The sequence below is a fragment of the Nicotiana sylvestris genome, chromosome 11 (assembly GCF_000393655.2).
Source record: "Nicotiana sylvestris chromosome 11, ASM39365v2, whole genome shotgun sequence".
In the NCBI taxonomy this organism is placed as follows: Eukaryota; Viridiplantae; Streptophyta; class Magnoliopsida; order Solanales; family Solanaceae; genus Nicotiana; species Nicotiana sylvestris.
This window is the reverse complement of record NC_091067.1, coordinates 81,321,518-81,344,853: the sequence shown is the minus strand read 5'-3', so window position 1 is coordinate 81,344,853 and position 23,336 is coordinate 81,321,518. Positions and strand designations below refer to the sequence as shown.

General features: G+C 45.1%; 1 protein-coding gene across 1 annotated transcript; it reads left to right on the top strand.

The window, feature by feature from the left end:
- Window positions 1-17,813: 17,813 nt before the first annotated feature.
- LOC138881231 (uncharacterized) lies at window positions 17,814-18,209 on the top strand. The gene has a single exon (XM_070161440.1). It carries the CDS (start codon window positions 17,814-17,816, stop codon window positions 18,207-18,209), a length of 396 nt encoding a protein of 131 aa, XP_070017541.1.
- Window positions 18,210-23,336: the final 5,127 nt, after the last annotated feature.

Here is a 23,336-nt window from a genome sequence, read left to right as displayed (position 1 = left end):
TATCAAAGAAACATAGAAATGAACCCTATAGGTGTCCTAATGCACCTTAAATCATTAGGTGGCGACTCTTCAAATGCAAACACGGTTCTCAAAAGGAATGATTTGTCCTACCCCAAAGATGTCATAAACCTGATTTTTCGATGCAAAGAGGGAAAAAGGGGGCGCGACAGCGGACCACAAGAAATGTAATACGGCCGCAGTGGTCCACCGTGGACCACACAAAATGCATTGCGGCCGCAGTGGTCCACCGTGGACCGCACAAAATGCATTGTGGCCGCAGTGGAAAACTTCATAGACCCCTCATTTTTTACCAACCAACTCTGAGGTCCGCATTGAGTTTTTGCCCCCGCAATAAGGCCTTAGGCTCTTTAAGTTGTAAATGGAATTCTAAAAATATGTGATATATTAGTTATGCCTTAGGCTCTTTAAGTTGGGCCAATTTGGCCTCTAGAGTGGCTATGCAATTTTTCCCTCTTTTCGACTAAAAGACTTAGTGAAAATTTAGTTATGCCTTAACATGTGCTTTTCGTACCCATTAGGTTTTTCAAAGGTTCGATGAATTGGAACTTTATTAGTAATATTTTTTTGTAGATATAACTGAATACCTCTTGAGGTTTTTTTCCAAAGGCTAATGTTATCAAAGCCTTTAAATTATACAAGGGTTGAATTTATCGAAGCCCTTTATATTTTGCTTTTGCCGAGGGTATCCTGATTTAACCAGTTTTTCCGAATTGTTTGAAGGATTTTAATTTATGGCGGAAGTCGAACGTCTCCGAGCCACATTATTTTGGTCGTAGCCATTTTATATGACCGTAGTCTTTAATATGGTCGTAGCCTTCGGGTATGTCACTTGGACTTGTTTCCCGATAACTTTTTGAATTTGTCTGAAAAGTTAGTCCTGGAGTATATTGGCCTTGGACTTTGTTTCGAGGGGATACCTCTTTCAGGTCTTATGAGTCTGACTTTTCTATAACTCGGATGTGTTGACTATCGATGACAGTCCCTGAATATTTCGCGGTGCATTTGTGTTTTGGCTTTTGAGCCGCTTCCCCTAGGATTATAAGTGTAGAGCTCATATAATAGTAACCTTCTTTGAGACACAAAGTGTTTTTGATATAAACAGAATGCTTCTTCAATTAATTTGATACATGCGTACATGTTTTGCCATCGGGGCTCGACTATTCTATATGGACACGGTTCATCTAACCGTTTGGCCTATTACAAAGTTTTCCTATCGATTCCCTCTTAGGCATGTGTTTACCGTGAAAATGGTAACAATAATTAAATTTGTAAATGGGATTCTAAAAGTACATGATCTATTTTTATGCTAGTTGTTAGAGAAGATGATGCCAAAAATATGAAGTTTAACGGTGAAATTCGAGCTAAAACGAAGCAATAATTAAACCGAAAGGCTCACTGTCCGGGCTTTGGACCGGTCGATGGAGGACCTTGGGGTCGATATCCGGGTCGAGCTCAAGCTATCGAGAATGGGATAACAGTTAGGTTATGATCAAACAAAGCTCTATATGGCCAAGGCCAAGCGATAAATGAAGAACAAGTAAGAAAGCGATAAATGCTAAAGTGGCCTCGAGCCAGTGGGAGAAAGCGAGTTAGAGAGAAGAGAGAGAGATATTATTGATTTTGTAGAGGAATAGTTGGAGCAACATCATCCCTTTTCAAGGTGGTGTGGGTTCCCTTTATATATGAAGGGAACCTGGCTATACTACATGGGCATTAATTGTAAAGTATGGTGATGTGACAGCTAGACGCCATGCTTAGGCATAGGCTCTGGATAGGCCGGCCCTGTCAAACTCAGCCGTGTGCCTAGGGAACTTCCCCTTCTATTCTAGCCTCATCCTGCGTCTTCTTCGAGTCGGACCCCGACAAGCCTCGAGGGAGGGAACTCGGTCATGGCTTCATGCCATCGAGGTGTTGAGGCATTTTTCCGAAGTGGCCTGATAGCGAGAAATCAAGTCCTCTGATTTCGCCGCATACAAATAGTCTTCGTGTTTCCCAGAACGAAGCGATGGGAAATGATTCTAACACCTGACTCCTCGAGTTTCTTATAGTGACGTCACACCAATGATGCAGCCTGTGGCGCGAGATTTTGTGGCAATCGAGGTGCCCCATGGACTTCTGCATTTGTCATCATTTAATGTGCTTCCGATTCCCGTTCTCCGAGGTGAGTGTACCACCATTGATTTAGTTCCTTAAGAGCGCAGTAATTGCGTTCGTCGGTCAGTCTCCCAAAACCTCGATGACTATGTCGTTACCCCTATAAAGGGGGGTGCCTTGGCACTGATTTTTCTATCCAGGTACCTCCGTTAGCTTATTTGCCCATTTCTTATTATTGTCTTCCTCCATCCTTGAACATCATGTTTGAGTCTCATGGCCTCAAGGCCATTCGGCAGAGCTCTCGCAGGCCATGTTGTGGTCTGTTGCCGGAGCTTCCCTTCGTCGAGCATGATCATGCTGTCCTATTGCTGCTGTGGTCGTTGTTATGTTCACTGTTGTTGTTGTCATTGGCCCGAGACGATGTCGGATAGAGAGTCGGTCTTCCCCTCTCGCAGGCAGTCATTCGGCCTATGCACCGCTGCTCACTCTCCTACCTGGGCCGGGTGCGACACTTCATCCCTTGGGTTTTCCTTTCCAAAGGGATAAAGTTGCACTACTGGTCGTTGAGGCCGGTGCCCGGCGAATCTTCAACCTTTGGCTTTGGCGGGTCATGTCTCTTTTCTCTGCCTCCTCTATATCCCCTCCTTTTTCTCTTCTTCATATTTTCCTCCGACGGGAGACCCCCCTGGGGATTGAGTTGGGAACCTAGAGGAAGCGACGGTCGAAGGAATCGCCCTCGAGGATTCGTGCTCGAGGGGGAGGCGCCCGAGGATGCTGATATCGGAGATGTATTTTCAAGGATGGACTGAGCTCTATGGTTTCATCACATGTACATCCTTCCGTTACTCCATTTTTGGTGTAGAGATCCTCTGTAGGCTTTCGTAATTGTATGTAAGGACCCCTCAAGGGTCGTTGTATATGGATTTTTATGAATATGAATTTACTTCACTGGATTATGTTTTCGATTCTTGCCTTATTATTGCATGCTCTTGTGCCCTTCGAGGTCTTTGAATGTTTTCCTTTGTTGTTGACCGCTGATATCTAACTTGGATGCGAGCATTCTTTTCGATCCTCTAGTGATTGACATGGATCTTTTCTGAGCCCCTCGTCGTACCTCGGACCAAGCCTGCATTGATCCGATAGGTTTGGGCTGCCGGGACCTCTGAGTTGCATGGAGATAGTACACTGAGTTTTGGAGCATTCGAGAGCGATAACCTAAGCGAAGGTCAGCTTTGGGTACCTGGGGATCTTTTTGAACTTGATGCATATAGCTTTTTAAAGCGTAGGGGATAGACTTCTGTTGAGGGGTTACCTGTACTTGGGCGTTGCCTCGAGCCTTCCTGGAGCCTTTGTGATCGGAGCTTCGCGTGCTTATTTTTCTTTTTAGAAAAGGAAAACATGAGATGAGGTACTGCCTTGAGTCGAGTGATGGCATTGAAAGCTTCCCGATGCCCGACTTCTTTTTTTTTTGAGGAGAACCTCGAGGTCGGATGCTGCCTCGAAACTAGAGACAACACGATTGACTCTTTGAGGAATGGCTTCTCGTTGATGGACACCTCTAGGGTCGGGTATCACCCCATTGATCTGTATCAAGGCCGTTGTCTTCCTGGGGATCACTCCGGATAGGTGAATCATTGATGTTTCCTGCATATATGTGGGGCGGCTTCGGCTTCTTCAAAAAGGCCTCACTATTTTAGATAGCTTCCTCTTCGCCTTGGCGTAAGGTTCTTCATTTTTTCAGGCGCAAAAAAAACATTGGCACACGTTCTTGCTTTAGTCTGTCAATTCTACCATATCCATGGCAACTACTTCGGGGTCGGCCCGGCAAGGAGTGGGGAGTGTAACTCCCGGTGCTCAGGGTCTGCAGGAGTTCGCTCTGAAGACCGTGTCTTTGATAAAAGAGGAACATCTAGAGATGGTGAAGAGATGTTGCGGATGGAGTGAGGGGGTAACACTGCAGGTGCTTTCTCCGGATGAGAGTATTATGGATTATGCTGATGGATTCTTGACCGTATATCTATATCCTTTCGCATTTGGCCCCCTTGATAGGGTCATGATTGATTTTTGCTTGAAGTATAGGGTTACTTTAGCTCAGATACATCCGTCGTTTTGGGGAGTGATGCTGATGATGAGGTCCTTTGCGGAAAAGGCTGGGCTTGAATTCATGCTCAGTCACCTCGTCGGGCTATATTAGCCCTTCCATCACCGAGGCCTGCTAAACCTGCGGTGCCATTCGTCCACACCCTTCATCATCTACGATGAAGAAGATGGGGATCGGGAGTGGGCCAGTCGGTTCGCCCGGGTCCGAACGATTGACATCATCCCCACGGAGCTTATGCCATTTCTCGAGGGATGGAATTACACACGTGAGTGGAGTGTCTAGCGCTTTCTCAGATTTTTCTTATAGCGAAAAATTAGTTGAGTAATTGTGCTTCTCCCTTTTTTCAGCAACTTCATAGACGCCGGGCGAAGTTCTCGATCTACCCGGTTGGGTCCGGAGGTTGGTAACCCATTCGACCTGCAACGAGCGTAGGTGGCGAGCTGTATTCTGTATCGGATGGGGAGTGAGATACCAAGGTATACGTGCATGCTGCCCTTGCCTTGGCTTTCATATATTTGAGATGACATTTTCCCCTTTCTTTTGTATCGGCTTTGCCGTTGTAGGTACCGAGTGGTTCCTTGGGATAAGGCAGTGCTCTTTTGAAGAGAGAAAGGAGTCGTCGGCCTCCTGGCTGGGGGATGATGGCGATAAATGGGATTTGAACCCGCAGTGTGGTGGAGCTTTTAATGGGGCTCAAAGGGCCAGTATCTTCGAGGAGAGGGCATTTCCCGAGTCTGCTGTTCCCAGAGTGTTTGATTCCATGATGGTGGTTCCTCCGAGTGGATATGCTTTGCCCAATATTGATTCTTCCGGGGCCGAAAAAGCAGGACTGATAGGAGCACGCTCAGCCTTCGAGTAAGTTTGCCGGCTTCACTTTATGGTGATTTTCAGTGCAGTCATCCCGGTATTTCATGTCTTCCGTTCTTTATCAAGTTTTTCTTTTGCAGGCATTTGATAGGCTCAGATCTGAACTATTCCATCAAGGGGCTAGGCTTCGGGAAGCTCTGGACTAGGATGAGTCCTTTAAGCTCCTTAGCGAGGCGAAGGAGGTTGAGTTGGTGCATTTGCGATATGAGGAATACCGGAGCTCGTATTACGAGAGCTACTTGATGGAATAGGTAACCTTTCATAGTACGCACTTCATTCCTTTTGACCCTTAAGGTAAACCCTTTTCCCATCTCAGCTGCAGAAAAAGACGGAGGCTTTAGAATACCTTAAGGGCAAAGTCGACCGCATTAGGAATGCTTGCGGTAAACTAAGGGTTTGGGTGCAAGCTCAGGATTTAGAGGGGAAAAGCGCCTTGGCCAAGGTTCCCTCCTTCGAGGTCCAACTCAGTTTTTCTCATGACAATGCTTCAGTTCAAACAGATATGATCACGAAGCTTGAGATCGATCTCTAAAAGGTCAGCGCTGAGATAACCGATGCTCGGGCTGAAGCGTCGTTGAGTCGAACCAGGGCTGATGAGGAGATGGCGATTCATGTGAAAGATGTTGCTAATGCCCAAACTGAGTTGAAACGGGCCCTCGATCATGAGAAAAGGATCGAAGAATATGTTCGTTGTAGATCCCGTAGAAATGTACTCAAGGAGATAGGCACTAGGGGCTTCGTTCTCTATGAGGAATTGGCTCGTGCAAGATTGGGCGAGCGTGATGCTCGGTTACTTCTTGTTGACGTCTCGGAGAGAGAATCTGGGGCTGGTAGGCCGTAGCATTTTGGTGCGGAGCATAGATTCCGTCATTTTTCAATTTTGTATTTGATATCTGCAGAACATGTTTGTAGATGGAGAGCGTGCCTTTTACGTATATAAAATAAGGGAAAACTTGAAGCTTTATCTCTTTCGTATCCCTTTCTGCATTGGTTTTGACCAGGCAGGCTGGTTTCGATGTTTGACGGGAACCTCGTGGGTTCAGAGCTAATTAGCTAGGCACATAGGCTTTTAAGTGCGACTTTTGTTGTAAGTAGGCATTGGGGCCTCTGTGCTTTGCCCAGCTGTTTAGGCTCAATCTTCGAGCTCGACCTTGATTCGAGCATACCATACCTCCAGTCTCATGTGCCTTCATGAGCAGATGATAATCGTTTTTATTTCTCGTCCTTGGGCATTTGTTGTTTCAACTATTTTGGGTTCAGTCTCTGAGTCACGTTACGACTCGAGCTTTAATTAACCCTCACGTTTTTCGATTTTTAAGCTGGCAATAGTGGCTCTTACGCTGTTTGGTCATTTAGACCTTTTGATATGTGGCCTGAAGGCTTGCATAGTTAAATATTTTGGATCCGGTCTCCGAATAGGGTTACGACTCAAGCTCATTTTAATCCTCAAGTTGTCAATTTTTAAGCTGGCGGCAATGGCTCTTACGTTGTTTGGTCGTTGAGACCTTTTAGTATGTGGCCCGGAGGCTTGTTTGGCTGACGACAATGGATCTTATGCTTTTTGCCCGTGGGCATTTTTTAGGCTTTGTTTTCCTCTCGTTAAGGTCTTTTTGAAATTATTTTGCCTGACCCGTCGTCGCTTCTGGAAGAACCTCAATTTCAAGTCATTATCGGCGATGTTTGAGCACCTCAGAAGGTTCTTAGCTCATAGGCTGAGTAGGTCGAAGCCTTGTGATTTGGAGCTAACGTGGTTGAAGCTCATTTGCCTGTTGAGGGAAGCGTATTTTAACCGGTTCTTTTCGAAGTATATTCAAAGTAATGGCTTGCGATTTTGTTTAGCGACAGCCGGGCGTCCCCGAGTCGCATTAATTTGGCTGGATCAGCCATTTTGGCCATAGTCATATGTGTTTGGGTGGATCCATTTTGATCCTGAGTGATAGTTTAGGTGTCTACACCGAGGGTATGCCCTTTCGGGGTTCTTAAAAATGCGACGTATAGCCTAAACTTCAGGATTTTGAGTTTTATGCCTGTGGTAAGGTCTTACAAAGAGGTCTTACAGTTTGTGCTGCTTTGCAGAATAGATCTGGTTATACCGAGTCTGCCCGCTCGGGGTCTTACGGCCTCGGGTTTCCTAGTGTAAGGCGTTTGGTAACAGTCTCCGAGTTATCGAGTTTGCTTAGGCTCGAAGGCCGTTATTCGTGAGCTCGGAGTTACCTTGCTAGGGCTTTATGAGCCTGGAGTTCCGACTTGGGTCATGCGGGTGCCAAATTGTTGACGCTAAGTCTCCGAGTACCTCGGGGTGCATTTGGTGGAAGGATCTCCGCTACGAGTATGCAGAACTTTCTTTTGTTGGAGTACGAGGTGCTTTTGGTGGTAGATACCCTTCGATTCATTTACATAAACATATATTGTTGTGTTAAATCGATCGAATTTTATCGCTCGACGATTTTCATGTTTCCTCACCTGAAGTTTCTATGTCTTCAGAGCTTCGACCCGGAGGCCGTCTGAGCGTTTGAACTGCTGGCGTCCGTTTTCAAGTTTTCGGGACGTTTCTGGTGAAAGAATTGGTTACCTTACTCTGAGGAGGAGTCTTCTTTTTTCTTTTGACAAAAGGTATTCTTTGATTGCTCAATAATACATGTATTCGCCGACGGGGGCCTAACTATATGGTCATGGCTCGTTTAACTGTTCGGTCTGATACATTGGTTTCCCATAGGAACATTATTTGGTGTTTCCAAAACTCCTTCGAGCGGGTGGCTTTTCGGGGGAATGCCCCTTTCTATTCAAAAGTCAGTCGTAAGGGGAGTCTTGAGCATTTTGTGGAGTTCCCCCTTAGGCAGTTCGCAGACGTTGCCTCATTAAAAACCTTGTTGGTAAAAACCCTTCTTTTGGGACAAAAACTCGGTCGAAGGAAAAGAGTGTGACGGGTGCGTTTTTAGAGCCTTGAGGTCTTCCGACAGTGCTAGCATTCTGGCAGCTCTAGTTGTGTGCCGGCATAGGGGTTAGTTCCAAATTTTAAATAGAACGGGAGATGGTCGTACCTTGAAGTGAGATATGCTGGCAATGCCTCAAGATTGGTTCGTTATAATTGCCTGGGGTGGAGATGCGGCGTGGATTTCTACTTCGTCTTATTAAGATTGATCGAGGGTGAGTCCCGATTCGCCTTTTGGTTTATTTGGGGGCGGAGGTATGCGCGTTGTTGCCACGTCGTGTATTGCGAACATTACCCTTGCAGCGTGTTGTTCCCCGTAGACGGTTTTGATCCCGTCCTTTGTTGGGAACTTTTTCATCTAGTGGAGGGTGGAAGGCACTGCTCTCGTGCAGTATATCCACAGCCACCCAAATAAGGCATTATACCACATATCTCCCTTGATGACATGGAATTTGGTGTCTTGGGTCGTGCCGGCCACGGTAACCGGAAGAAAGATTTTTCCTTTCGTCGTTTCGCTCGCCATGTTGAATCCATTGAGGACCCGAGTAGCGGGCACGATCTGGTCGAGTAGTTCGAGCTGTGCTATCACCCTTGACCTAACCATATTGGTCGAGCTACCTGGATCCACGAGTACATGTTTTATCCGAAAAGAATTTACAAGGAAGGAAATTACCAGTGCGTCGTTGTGGGGATGAGATAGGGCCTCGGTGTCCCCTTCACTGAATGTGAGGGCGTCTTCAGGGATATATCCCCGAGTACATTTTTCTCTGGTGATGGATATTTTTGTTTTTCTTATCACGGGTTCCTGCGGGGCATTGGCGCCCCCCATGATCATGTGGACGACATGTTGCAGCTCGTTTGCCTCGTTTTTCTTGGTTGCCTCCCTTTCGTGGAACTGGTTTTTGGCCCGATCGCTAAGGAATTCCCAGAGGTGTCCTTTGTTGAGCAGTCGAGCCACCTCCTCTCGTAGTTGATAGTAATCCTCAGTCTTGTGGCCCTGTGTGTTGTGGAACTCGCATGCTAAGTTGTAATTCTTCTGTGAAGGATCCGACTGTATCAGTTTGGGCCACTTGGCATCTCTGATCTTACTGATAGCAAACACAATGTCTGACACATCGACGCTGAAGTTGTATTCTGATAGGTGGGGTGCATTTGTTGGCACTATGTTTCGATCAAACCTGGTTCTGTTGATGAGCCCTCGAGGGTCTTGTCCTCGGTCCACCCTCCAATCATTGCGAGGTAGGTTGCGCTTTGGGGCGTTCCTCCTATCTTTGAGGTACGGTTGGTACCTTTCTTTATTTGGTATTGATTCTTTTGCCAGGAGTCTGTTTGGGTATACTGATCCCGAAGGGGCTCCCAACTAGTCATCCTCGGCTCTGATATTTGATTGATATCGGTTGTGGACATCCGACCAGGTCACGGCCGGATACTCGATCAGGTTCTGCTTCAGCTGTTTTGACGCCATCGAGCTTCGTTCGTTCAGGCCTTAGGTAAAGTCCTGCACTTCCCAGTTGTTGGAGACTGGCGGTAGAACCATCCGTTCCATCTGAAAGCGAGACACGAATTCCCGTAGCATCTCGTTCTCTCTCTGCTTGATTTGGAAAACGTCAGACTTCCTCATTGCTACCTTGATGGCTCCGGTATGTGCCTTTACGAAGGAGTCTGCTAGCATGGCGAATGAATCTATGGAGTTGGGAGCCAAGTTGTGGTACCAACTTCAAAAGTGTTTCACCAATTTTTTTTCAGCAATACGAACTCGATCTCGTCATTCTTTATGTCGTTGCCCTTCACCGCGCACGTGTAGGTGGTGACGTGTTCGTTGGGATCCGAAGTCCTATTGTATTTTGGGAGTTTTGGTATTCTGAACTTCTTTGGGATGGTTTTTGGAGTCGCTTCCTCTAGGAACGGCCGTTGCACGAACTTTCTTAAATCTACATCTTTCAGGATCGGGGGCGCTCCTAGGATATGATCGACCCTAGGGTTGCAGGTCTCAACTTTTTTATCATTGGGCGCTATAATTTTCTCACCTGATTCAATCCTTCGGGTGAGGTCCTCAAGCATCTTTACTATGGTAAGGTCGGCTATGGACCCGTTATTGCTTGATCTTTCGAGCACTTGCTCGGCAGGGGGAGCTATTTCCGGTGCTGCTATGCTGAGAGTCTTCGGATGGCTTTGCAACTAAGCATTGGCCAACTGTTGTGCCTGCAACATCTCAAAAATAACATGAAGACTAACTTCATGTTCTTCCCGGGCTGGGGTTTTTTGGGCTTCCTGTTGGTCGTTGTGTCGTATGCTCCTGTCGGTGTGGGAATTTTCGTCGACTTGTTGTGTGTCCTATGAATTCACGTCCGCTAGAATCTGTCCGGGTGCGTTATCGGGATTCTGTGGTGGCACTCCAGCGGCCGGGAGAGCCACACTGTTTTCCCACTATAGTTTTTGAGGTTGTTGTTCTCAATTCTATTTACCGAGCCAGACATTTTGACCTGAAATCAAGAGATCTTGAACAAGAAAAAGTGTGAAAGGTAACTTGCATTTGTGCAATAAAGCAAGCAAGAAAATAATCACTATTACTTTTAGCCCCACGGTGGGCGCAAACTATTTACAGTGAAAATGGTCGCAACAATTAAATTTGTAAATGGGATTGTAAAAATACGTGATCTATTTTTATGCTAGTTGTTAGAGCAGATGATGGTAAGAATATGAAGTTTAACGGTGAAATCCGAGCTAAAACAAAGCAATAATTAAACTAAAATGCTTACTGTCCAGGCTTCGAATCGGTTGATGGAGGACCTCGGGGTCGATATCCGGGTTGAGCTCGAGCTATCGGGGATAGTCAAGAATGGGATAATAGTTAGGTTATGGTCAAACAAAGCTCTATATGTCCAAGGCCAAGTGATAAATGAAAAACAAGTAAGAAAGCGATAAATGCTATAGTGACCTCGAGCCAGTGAGAGCAAGCGAGTTAGAGAGAAGAGAGAGATATTATTGATTTTGTGGAGGAATAGTTGGAGAAACATCAGCCTGTTACAAGGTAGTGTGGGTTCCCTTTATATAGGAGGGTAACCCTGCTATAGTACATGGGCATTAATTGTAAAGTATGGTGATGTGATGGCTAGACGCCATGCTTCAGTGTACGCTCTGGATAGGCCGGCCCTGTTAGACTCAGTCGTGTGCCTAGGGAACTTCCCCTTCTGTTCTAGCCTTATCCTCCATCTTCTTCGAGTCGGGCCCCGATGAGCCCCGTGGAAGGGAATTCGTTCATGGCTTCACATCCTCGGGGTCACGTGGCATTCTTCCGAAGTGGCCTGATAGCGAGAAATCAAGTCCTCTGATTTCTCCGCATATAGCGTGAAGTATTTTCCTTGAAAATATAACCTCCGAGGGTGATGCCCCCCAGTATTCGAGGTTGATTGAAAAAAAGCCTTGGATACTATTGAGTTTTCCTTAGGTAGCACATAGTTGTTGCCTCGTTAAAAACCTTGCTGGTAAAACCCATTTGGGACAATATCCGATCTAAGGGCAAAAGAGTGAAATGCATGCTTTAAAACCTAAGGCCTTCGTGTAAAAAGGGTGCCTTCAAGATCGTATGCCTTTGATAGCTTCGATCGAAAAATTTGTAATGAGTTAGTTTTAAACCCAAATGGACAAAAGGATAAAGTCATACCTTAGCAGTAGTATCATTTGAGTAATGATATGTTCCAATTGTTTGGAAGTTGTTCACCTTCCATTGTGCTAAGTTTGTAAGATCCTTTACCGACAACTCCGAGGACTCGGTACGGTCCTTCTCAATTCGGGCCTGGTTTCCCTTCATTGGGGTCTCGAGTATTGAGGGTGACCTTTCATAGAACTAAGTTCCCAATTTCAAAGTATCAAAGGTTGGTCCTTCTATTGTAGTACCGGTCGATCCTTTTGCGCGGCCATCCGAACAAGCGTTGTTTCTCGTTTTTCGTCCAGTAACTCGAGGCTAACATTCATAGCCTCACGATTTAACTCCTCCGATGCATGTAGAAACCTAGCATTAGGTTCTCCGACCTTAACATGAATAAGGGCCTCGGAGCCGTATATTAAACAAAATGGGGTAGCTCCCATGCTCGACTTTGATGTTGTTCGATATGCCCAAAGGACCTTGGGTAGAACTTCTCTCCATTTCCCCTTTGCATCGTCCAACCTTTTCTTCAGGTTTTGAATGATAGTTTTGTTTGTTGACTCGGCCGGTCCATTTCCAGTTGGGTGGTATGGTGTTGATAAGATCCTCTTTATTTATGTGCCTCGAGGAACTCTGTCACTTTGTTGCCGATGAATTATTTTCCATGTCACATACAATCTCGACAAGTATCCCGAACTGGCATATGATGTGGTCCCAGATGAAGTCAATAACTTCTTTTTCTTTGACCTTCTCAAAGGCCTGTGCTTCCACCCACTTAGAAAAATAATCGGTCATAAACAAAATAAATTTAGCTTTACCTGGAGCAGTTGGTAGAGGGAGGACTATATCCATTCCCCATTTCATGAAAGGCCAGGGGGGATAGGACCGAATGGAGTTGTTCTCCGGGCTGATGGATCATCAGTGCAAATCGTTGACACTTAATATATTTTTTGATAAATTCTTTTGTATCTTTTTGCATGCTATCCCAATAGTAACCTGCTCTGGTGATTTTGCGAACCAAAGACTGGGCGCCAGAGTGATTCCCACAAGTGCCTTTGTGGATGTCTCGAAGAACATAATCGATGTACCCCAGCCCCAAACATATCGCCAATGGCCCATCGAACATTCTTTTGTATAATGTTCCATCCCCATCTAGGGCGAACCTAGGTAGAGCCCTTGATTCTTTGTGATCCGATGGGAGCTTTCCATTTTTCAAATGGTCGAAGTACTTATTCCTCAAGTCCCAAGTCAAACTTGGTCAATTTATCTCAGCATGACCCTCTTTAACCACAAACCTCGATAGCTGGACGACTGTCCCCGGGACGATGTCATCTTCATTGACCGAGAATCCCAAATTAGCAAGTGTATTGGCTTCACTATTTTACTCTTGAGGAACATGATCGAGGGTCCATTCCTTGAAGCGATGCAAAGTTACCTGTATTTTATCTAAGTATCTTTGCATTCTATCTTCTTGAACCTCGAAACTTTTGTTTACTTGGTTCACCATCAATAGGGAGTCACATTTGGCCTCAATGACCTCCGCTCCCAAACTCTTAGCTAGCTTGATACCTGCAATCATGGCCCTATACTCGGCCTCATTGTTAGTCAATCTAGAAGTTTTGATAGATTGCCTAATGGTATCACCCGTGGGTAACTTCAAGACAATGCCAAGCCTGGACCCTTTCACATTTGAGGCACCGTCCGTAAAAAGGGTCCATAGCCCTGATGATGTACAAGAACTTAGCAGGAGTTCTTTCTCCACTTTGGGTACAAGGGTCAGCATAAAATCAGCCACGAAGTTAGCTAGGATTCAAGACTTGATGGTCGTTCGGGGTTGATATTCGATATTGTACCTGCTAAGTTCGATGACGCATTTGGCCAATTGGCCCGATAGCTCGGGCTTATGCAAAACATTACGAAGGGGGTAAGTGGTTAATACACATATAGGATGACATTAAAAATATGTCTTTAACTTTCGAGATGTGCTTATCAATGCAAGTGATAATTTTTCTAAGTGAGGGTATCGAGTTTCAACATCTCCTAGAGTTCGGCTTACATAAAAAGGAAATTGCGTACCTTGATCTTCTCGAACTAGTACCCCACTTACCGCTATCTCGGATACTGCCAAGTATAGGTAAATTTTTTCATCTACCTTCGGGGTGTGAAGCAAACGTGGGCTCGATAAATATCGTTTTTGTAAGGCCCTGTGAAAATTTCTACTAAAAAAAACCGAATCTCATAGTGCCAAGTTAAGATCATGTATCTTTGGATTGATCTGTGCATTAAAAATTTAAGGAACTGTGTTTTCTAGAAAAGTGCATTTCTGTGATCCATTATGCGGTCGTATAATAGATATGAAGACCGCATAGTCGCTGCAGAGCCAGATAGTTTGATGGTTAATTTGAGGTCAACTATGCGTCCAATTATGTGATCACATAATCAATATGCGGGACGCATAGTCATCACATAATCCCCTTGGAATTTTTGTGAGAAGCAGTTATGCGGTCGCATAATCGCAGAATAGGTATGCGGACCTCATTTCTGTCGCATACCTAGGCAATTTGTTCATGGTTTGGGATCATTTTTGCGGTCCATTTCGTGGGCCGCATGTCCATTATGCAATCACAGATTTCGTCGGGGCTCCTATTTTCTAACTTTTAAAACCCGACCCCATCCCATTAAAAGTACCCCTTTAGACCCCTTTTAAGATATTTTACTGCAAAAAGAGTGAGAGAGGAAGTTCTAGAGAGAGAGGGTGATCTTCAACAATTCCCCACTCAATCCTTGCCTAAGCCCTTGAAGATTATTAAGAAAAGCTGCTAGGCCTTCACCCCAAGAGGTAAGAACTTGAGCCCTAATCTATAATTTTGAAATTTGTATTAAAATAATTGAATAACAAGTGGGTTCATGGGTATAAGGATTAATTATCTTGCATGCATGCGTGATAATGGGGTATGGGAAGATTGCGAGTTAAAAGGATAGACATTGGGGTATAAGATGATGAAAATCTCTCACAAAAGGCTCCTAAAATCACAATGCACACTTAGTGCTTGATAGTGTACTTAAATGAGCTAGAATCTTAAGCATGTCTCTAATTCTTGGTTCAATTTGTAATTTTCATAAAATAGATTGAAGTTGCTAAGAGTCCCGGAATATTTGTAAGAATTTAAGGAAAGCTCTATTGAGGTATGTATGGCTAAAACCCTCTCCTATTAGAAATTGAGCTCTGTAGTATATGTGTGTGCAAATGTGGTAAGACTGAAAACTTGATTGATGTATTTATTGTTATTTTACATGAATTGGTTTTGGAATTATATATATAAACATGAAAGGTGTGCCTCAATGTCTGCAAAGTACTATCCTAGATATTTGAAGATGTGCAAAGAATATGAACCATGTGTTAAAATTGCCTAAACTGCACGTCAATATTTAAAACTGAGATTGTCATGGTAATCATGTGAAATCTTACCTACGCTTATAACTTGAATTGCTTTTGTATGTGCCTATGATCATAAATCGCAAGGCTGACATTGGAAGTGGAAATAATGTGATAATTGTGGCCCTAACTGCCAATAAATTGATATAATATATGTGAAATAAAGATTCAAATGAGATGATTGATGAGAAAGGAACAACGCCTAGGTAAGACGGCCTAGCCGATCGGGCCTTGATCGGATACCATGCTGCACACATGGTGGTAATGTGCTGATATTGAATTCCAGAAAAGGAGAATGAGATTGTGATTGAGTTATATGTCTAAAATGAGGCAACCTAGCCGATCGGGTCATGATCGGACTCCGCTCAAGATAGGAGTGGTATGTGGATAATGATGAACAGTATGAAATGTCATAAACTAAAGCTATGGAAATGATGTGAAAGTTATATGATTCTTTCATATGATGATGTGGTGCTCGGTTAAAGCTTTTGATTGTCGCTTGTGATTTCCTTGTTATTGTGTGATAGTTCTTTCTAATAAGATTGTGTTTAGTTATACATACTAATACTATTCCATGGTACTAATGCCTCTTTTGTCGGGAACGCTACATTTTTAAATGAATGTAGGTGGCTCCATAGCGGACAGTGTCGACCGCGCGTAGCAGAGTATCCTCCTCTTATAGTCTTGGTGAGTGCCTTATCCTTCAAGGGGTTATATTGCACATCTTTTGTTGTGGACTTCCACTTTTGAGGTATAGCCGGAGCCTTGTTGTCGTCGCTGTCATAATTGTCTTTTGTATCCTTAGAGGCTCCATAGACGTTTGTGTGGGTTATGTACGATTGTTGGACGGGTCTATGAACTATGTTGTAATTCTAACTCTTGTTTCTCTAAATTATAACTGTATGGAAATCTTTGAACTTAACTACGGTTTAAGGTTGCGATATAAAATGAACTAATAATGTTGAATGTACAACCTTTCCTATTGTCTAAATAAATGGAAACATGGTTTCCTTAATCATATTGAGTTGGGTAAAAAGTGTTTGATAAGGCTTGCTCAGTTGGGTTCACTCGATTGAGCGCCGGTCGCACCTCCCGAGGTTGGGTCGTGACAAACTTGGTTTTAGAGCCTAAGGTTTTAAAGTGTCCTATGATTTCTTGGAGTCGTGCCTAGTAGAGTCCTTCTTATCGATGTGTAGTCGACCACATCTATAAGTTGGAGGCTACTTGAGCATCTAGGAATAACACCCTTCTTTGATATTCTGGATCGTGCAGCAAAACTTGCTATGAAACTATTCCCCCTCTAACTAGTGCATTGTTCTATCTTTCAGTAAATGGCACCTAAGAAGAAAGCGAGAATTGGCCAAGAAGCCAATGCCACCTCAGGGGTGACTGATGAATCACTGCTTGATACTGCGGGTGAGGGTAGTTGCCCTGCTATCACCCTGCCTTGTTCTTCTATTCTAGAGCAGACTACCCTAGTTCCTACACCTGTGGAGGGTACCACTACCCCTCCCATTGATACTCCTGTTACGCCTCCAGCCCCAACTTCCGGTTCTGGTATTTCTGATGGGGATCTTAGGGGAGCTATTTAGATGATGACCCAGCTAGTGGCCTCTCAGGCCTAGAGGTCCAATGTTGCGCCCAGTTCATCCAGCCAGCAAGGGGATTCCACCAGTTCCAGGGTGAATAGATTTCTTCAGTTAGACCCTCCAGTGTTTACAGGTGCCAATCCAAAAGAAGACCCTCAAGATTTTATTGATGAGATGCACAAGGACATCAGGGTTATGCGTGCAACTAAGACATAGGGAGTAGAGTTAGTTGCCTATCGTCTGAAAGGGGTAGCATATTGTGTGGGAGGGGAGATAATAGTGAGGAGGGGAGCCCTCCGGCAAGGTGGAGCGAGTTTGCCGATGCATTTATAGATCATTTCCTACCTGCTGAGACAAGGGCAGCCCGTGCAGCAGAGTTTGAAAATCTGAAGCAAGATAGCAGAAGTGTGTGGGAGTTCCCTATGAAGTTTTCTCACCTGTCCAAGTATGCCATTCACATGTTGTCCAAAATGGAGGCCAGGGTGTGCCGGTTTGTTTAGGGCCTTAATGCTTGGACTATTAATGAGGCTTCTACGACTGCATTGAATTATGACGTGAATTATGGGAAGATGGTAGCATTTGGTGAGGCCACAGAGAACAGTAAATTGAAGAACACGATAGAGAGAGAGAGGGTAACAGCAAGGCCTGATCTACGGGCAATATGGGAGAGTCACTAGGTGGGGGAAGATCAGATTTCAGGGGAGGATCATCAGGGTCGTCCCAGTCTGTTGCATAGTCTTCAGCCAATGCACCGCCATAAGGGCCCAGCCAACAGCAGTGGAGTCGTTTCAGGCCCGGTCAGGGCAACAGGGGATCCCATCAGCGGGGTCGGTCAGGAGAGAGGTCCCAGCAGCAGTAGAGGTCCCCATGCCCCAGGTGCGGGAAGATGCACTCAAGGATTTGCTCTTTGGAGTTACTCGTATGCTATGGATGTGGGATGAGGGGTCATATTCAGAGGCATTGTCGTGTATCCCGCCAGGAGCGGGTAGGGGCACAGCTAGTCATCCAGTCCAGCAGTTGCTCCATCCTCAGCACCCTCTCCATCTCGAGGTACCCCAGCTCCCGCAAGGCGTGGTGCAGCTAGGGGTGGTGCGCAGAGTTCAGGAGGACCCAGCCGGTTCTATGCCATGAGTGGTCGCCAGACTGTAGAGGCTTCTCCAGATGTTGTTACAGATATTCTGACTGTCCAATCTCATGATGTGTATGCACTTATTGACCCTGGTTCCACCTTATCCTATGTTACCCCTTTTGTCGCTATGGAATTTGGGATAGAACCGTATCAGCTTCATGAGCTATTTTCGATGTCTACTCCGGTTGGTGAGTCTATCATGGCTGCTCGAGTTTATAGAGGTTGTGTTGTTATGGTGCGGGGTAGGGATACCATGGATGATCTTATTGAACTAGGGATGGTTGATTTTGATGTAATAATGGGAATGGATTGGCTTTATTCATGCTTTGCCAAACTTGATTGTCGAACTAGAACTATAAGGCTTGAATTTCCTAATGAGCGTGTTGTTGAATAGAAGGGAGATAATGTAGTGCCAAAAGGTCGGTTTATTTCTTACCTTAAGGCTGTGAAGAAGATCAAAAAGGGATGTATCTATCATATAGTCTGTGTTACGGACACCGATGCCGAGGCACCTAGCCTTGAGTCTATACCAGTTGTGAATGGATTTTCGGATGTCTTTCTAGATGAGCTCCTTGGGATTCCACCAGACAGGGAGATTGATTTTGGGATCGATGTGATGCTAGGCACGCAACCTATATCAATTCCACCTTACATAATGGCACCGGCAAAATTGAAAGAGCTAAAGGAACAATTGAAGGATTTTCTAGAGAAGGGTTTCATCCGGCCGAGTGTGTCGCCGTGGGTCTCACCGGTCTTATTTGTAAGGAAGAAAGTTGGGTCACTACAGATGCGTATTGACTACCGGCAACTCAACAAAGTCACAATCAAAAATAAATATCCTCTACCAAGAATAGATGACTTGTTTGATCAATTGCAAGGTGCTACGTGTTTCTCAAAAATTTACTTGCGGTCCGAGTATCATCAATTGAAGATAAGGGAATAGGATATTCCAAAAACAACTTTCAGGACTCAGTATGGGCACTTTGAATTTCTAGTGATGTCTTTTGGGCTAACAAATGCCCCGGGAGCTTTCATGGATCTTATGAATCGAGTCTTCAAGCCTTTTCTAGACTCCTTTATGATAGTGTTCATTGACGATATTCTTGTGTATTCCGGAGGTCGGGAGGACCATGTTAACAATCTCAGGGCAGTTTTGCAACTCTTCAGCAACATCAACTATATGTAAAAATTTTGAAATGTGAATTTTTGCTTGAATCTATCGCGTCCTTGGGTCATGTCGTCTCTAGGGAAGGAATTATGGTTGATCCTCAGAAGATTGAAGCGGTAAATAATTGGCCTAGACCTACCACTCCAACAGAGATTCGTAGTTTCTTGGGTTTGGCCAGGTACTATAGAAGGTTTGTGGAGAGATTTTCTACTCTTGCCTCTCCATTGACTAAATTGACACAGAAAGAAGTTAAGTTCGAGTGGTCCGATGCTTGTGAAAGGAGTTTCCAAGAATTGAAATCAAGACTGACTATAGCACCTATATTAACCCTGCCAGAGGGTATAGAGGGATTTGTGGTGTATTGCGATGCTTTGAGGATTGGGCTCGAGTGTGTGTTAATGCAGCACGACAAGGTAATAGCCTACGTTTCTAGGCAACTCAAGAATCATGAAAAGAATTATCCAACCCATGACTTAGAGATTGTGGGAGTGGTATTTGCGCTAATGATTTGGCAACATTATTTGTATGGGGTCCATGTGGATATATTTACGGACCACAAGAGCCTTCAATATATTTTCAACCAGAAGGAGTTGAATCTGAGACAGAGAAGATGGCTAGAGTTACTCAAGGACTATGACATTGATATTCTCTATCACCTGGGAAAGGCTAATGTTGTGGCGGATGCTCTTAGTTGAAAATCTATAGGAAGTTTGGCTCATTTGGAGGCATATCAGAGGTCGTTGGCTAGGGAGGTTCACCAGTTGGCCAGTTTGGGTGTTCGCCTTGCGTACTCTAATGAAGGAGGAGTGATTATGCAGAATAGGGCTGAATCATCTGTTTACCGTGAAAATGGTAACAATAATTAAATTTGTAAATGGGATTCTAAAAATACGTGATCTATTATCTAGCTAGTTTTTAGGGCTGTTGATGCTAAAAAACATTAAATGTAGTGATAAAATACGAGCTAAGATGAAGCAATACACAAACTGAAGGGCCTGTTGCCCGAGCGCAGAACTGACTGATAGAGGCCTCGGGGCCGAGGCTTGAGCCTAGTTGTTAGAGAAGTTGATGCCAAAAATGCTGAGTGTAATGACCAAATATGAACTAAATCGATGCAGTAATCAAACCGAAGGGGCCTGCTGGCCGGGTGTAGAGTAGGTCGATGGAGGCCTTGGGGCCGAAAATCGAGCTGGGTTTGAACTATCGGGGACAATCGGGAAGGGGATAACAAGCAGAAATACGATTAAGTAAGGCTCTTCACAGCCAATATTGAGCTATGTACAAACAGGTTAAGAGACAACGAACATAAGGGTGGCCTCGAGCCAATACCGAATGATAAAAGAACGATCGAATATAAATGACCTTGAACCAAGGAGAATGAGAAAATTAGAAAGAGAAAGAGAGAGAAGATATTATTGATTTAATGGAGGAGTGGAGCTCTGTCTCTACAAAGTGTTAATGACCCCCTTTTTATAGAAAAGGGTATGCTCAAACTTAGTACAGAATCTTTTGATATGACAAAAAGGGACGAGATGTGACATTCCGTTAGCTTCACATCGTGTGAGGGCTGGCGTTGAACCACTTGAATAGATCTGGTCGACCCTAGGTGCATTCCTCGAGGGATTCTTGCGTTCGTCAAGCCTTTAGTAGATGTTCATTCTTGGAAAGGCATCGGCGGGTTTTGAGGGAGGCGACCGACCCGAGATCCCGTGCTTCCGGGGTCATTCTCTGAAATATCACTTCGGGAGGGGGGGAATCGGTTCCCTGGTTTTCACCGCACATAGATAGTCTCTGCATTTCTTAGAGGGAAGTGATAAGAAACGATATGAACGCATTACTTCCTGATCCTTGGTAGCGGGATCATGTCGATGGCATAGCCCTCCTATGACAGGTATTGCAGCACTTCACCTTTTTGCTTCTTCGGGGCCACCTGAAAGGTTACGACCCTTGGAGTCATTGCTATCGATTCAGTTTCAATGAACACATAGATTGCGCGTGCCGTTATGTTTTTCGAGGGCGGTGATGGCGTTTTTGGTTGCTTTGCTCTCCCTATAAATGGGGCTCCTTGTGGCTATATTCTCTTACTCAAACTTTCTTCGATACCTATATCTTCTTCCTGCTCTGCTACCTTGATGTTCCACCATCTTGCCGTGTTCGAGGCCCCAGGCCTCAAGATCTCATGCTATATGTGCCCTAACCCCTTTTTTGATCTCTTTTTGATTGGACGAAACTGCACCGCCGTGATGCTACTGTTGTTGTTGTTGTTATTGCTGCTGCTGTTGTCGCTATTAGCTCGGGGCGCTAAGGCAGAGGGCCGACTCCTTCCGACCTTGGGGGTTTTTCTTTTGGATTATGCACCGCTGCTCAAGAGAGGGCTCAGATTATACATCGCTGCTCACCCTCCTCCCTCGGCTCGGCACGTTGCACCCCTTTTGGATTCTTGCTGGGTGTGGTAATGGTTCCTGCTAGCTATTGCCTCCTCGGCTGGGGCAATGTCTCAAGAAGTGGTCTGGCGGGATTGATACTGGCGGGTTTCTCTACAGCCTGATTTTTCACCCAGCCACTTCTTGTCTCTTTCCCCCACCTCTCTTCCTTTTGAAGATGTCATTCTAAGAAATCGAGGCGGGGTCCCGGAGGGCCTCAGACTTGGAAGATATTGTCTTTGAGGTCATACACCTGAGGGGATGATGATGGAGATATCGTAAAAAAGTAGGGTAGACCCTTAGGTTTTTGTTGTATGCATGTCTTCAGGTTTTTCTTCCGTGTAATGATCCTCTTGCGGGCTTTTGTAATTGTATGTAGGGACTTCTCGAGGGCCATTGTATTTCCTATGAATATGAATAAACCTTTTCAGACTTCTGCTTTCTTTGCTTTGTTTTTAAATGTTCTCATACTCTTTGAGGCTCTTTTGAATGCTTCCTTTTACTCGAGGACTATCGACATCTAACTTGAGTGTGAGAATTCATTCCTATAGGTCCAGATTATCGGGCCCTCCAAATTATTTGAAGATCATGCATTGAATTCCGGGACCTCTGGAACGTTATCCCGGATGAAAGTGTCTGGGGCCCCTATTGGTCTTTGATGTAGATATCCCCTTTCCAGAATGTATAGGATTGGCCTTTGTTTGTGCTTGGGCGCTCCCTTGAACCTTTGTGGAGCTTTTCGATTGATAAGATGGCTCTACGTAGGGTTTCTTGTGACCTGACCCAAAATGAGAGTAGTAACATTGGACTGTCGGATCCTTATCGTGAAGGTGAGGGTGATGTCTTCGAAATTTGTGGTGGCCTTCGAGAGGAGGCCTGACCGAGGGCTGGTGGGTTTAGGGACACTAGTGGCTTCCCGAATGCAACCTCTGGGTAGAGATCTGCCTACGATTGGATCACCCTGGACGATGTCCGGGGATTATTTCGTACAAGCGTTCGTCAAGACGCGACTGCATCAGCTGGCTGTCTTCCTTTGGCGGAGGCCTTTATGCACTGACCTTGTGTTTTTAAAGGCACTGTTGTCCTTTAGGATCTTTACTTTACAGTGATGGGGGCTTCCACGACCGACTATCATACCGGTGCAGGATACGGCACTGATGGCCAGTGCCCTTGGTTGATTTTGCATCCTTGGGGTCGTGGGGACCTGCCATTTATGGCTGCTTTGCTCGGAGAAAGCAGAGATCGGGCTAAGGTAAGTCGTTCCTCTAGGGCATTGGTGCCACGCCTCCGATACCCTTGTTAGTTATTTGTAAGGACGAATGGATGTCCTTCGAGCAGCATGCCCTGCATCCCGCCGGTTCTATCTATGATGATGGTGAATTCAGCAGTTGTTCTTTCCCTCCTCTGTTGCGGGCGTTGTTGGTGTCGGACGGTCCCTTGGGGGTGCGGATGTACCTCCTCCCGGGGCTGTAGATATCCCGACAGGCAGCGTCAATAATGATATATATGATGTGAGGGGTTTTTTATCAATGCGAGGTCGTTTTTACACTTCTAAGGAGAATGCATTAATTAAGACGGGTGCTTCTGGAGCCCTTGATTCCCGGGGACGAGCCCACAATGTGGGAGCTATTTGATGGAGCAGGTGGCCTTTTGTGATACGTGTTTCCCCCCTCTGTTTTTGGGGCAAACCCCCTTTCTGTTATATTAGCTGCAAAAAATTAGAGTTTTTGGAGTACCTTAAAGGCGATGTTAATTTCGTCAGAGTGGCTTGTGGAGAGTTAAGAGCTCAAGTGTGGGCTTATGCTTTGGAGGGGGCGGATGCCTTGGATAAGGTCTTTGTCCCTCGAGGTCCGACTCTTTTTGTGGCAGCGCCAAAGTTCAGCCGGGTATGACCGGGAGACTCTGGATTTTGATTTTTAAGGTCGAGATA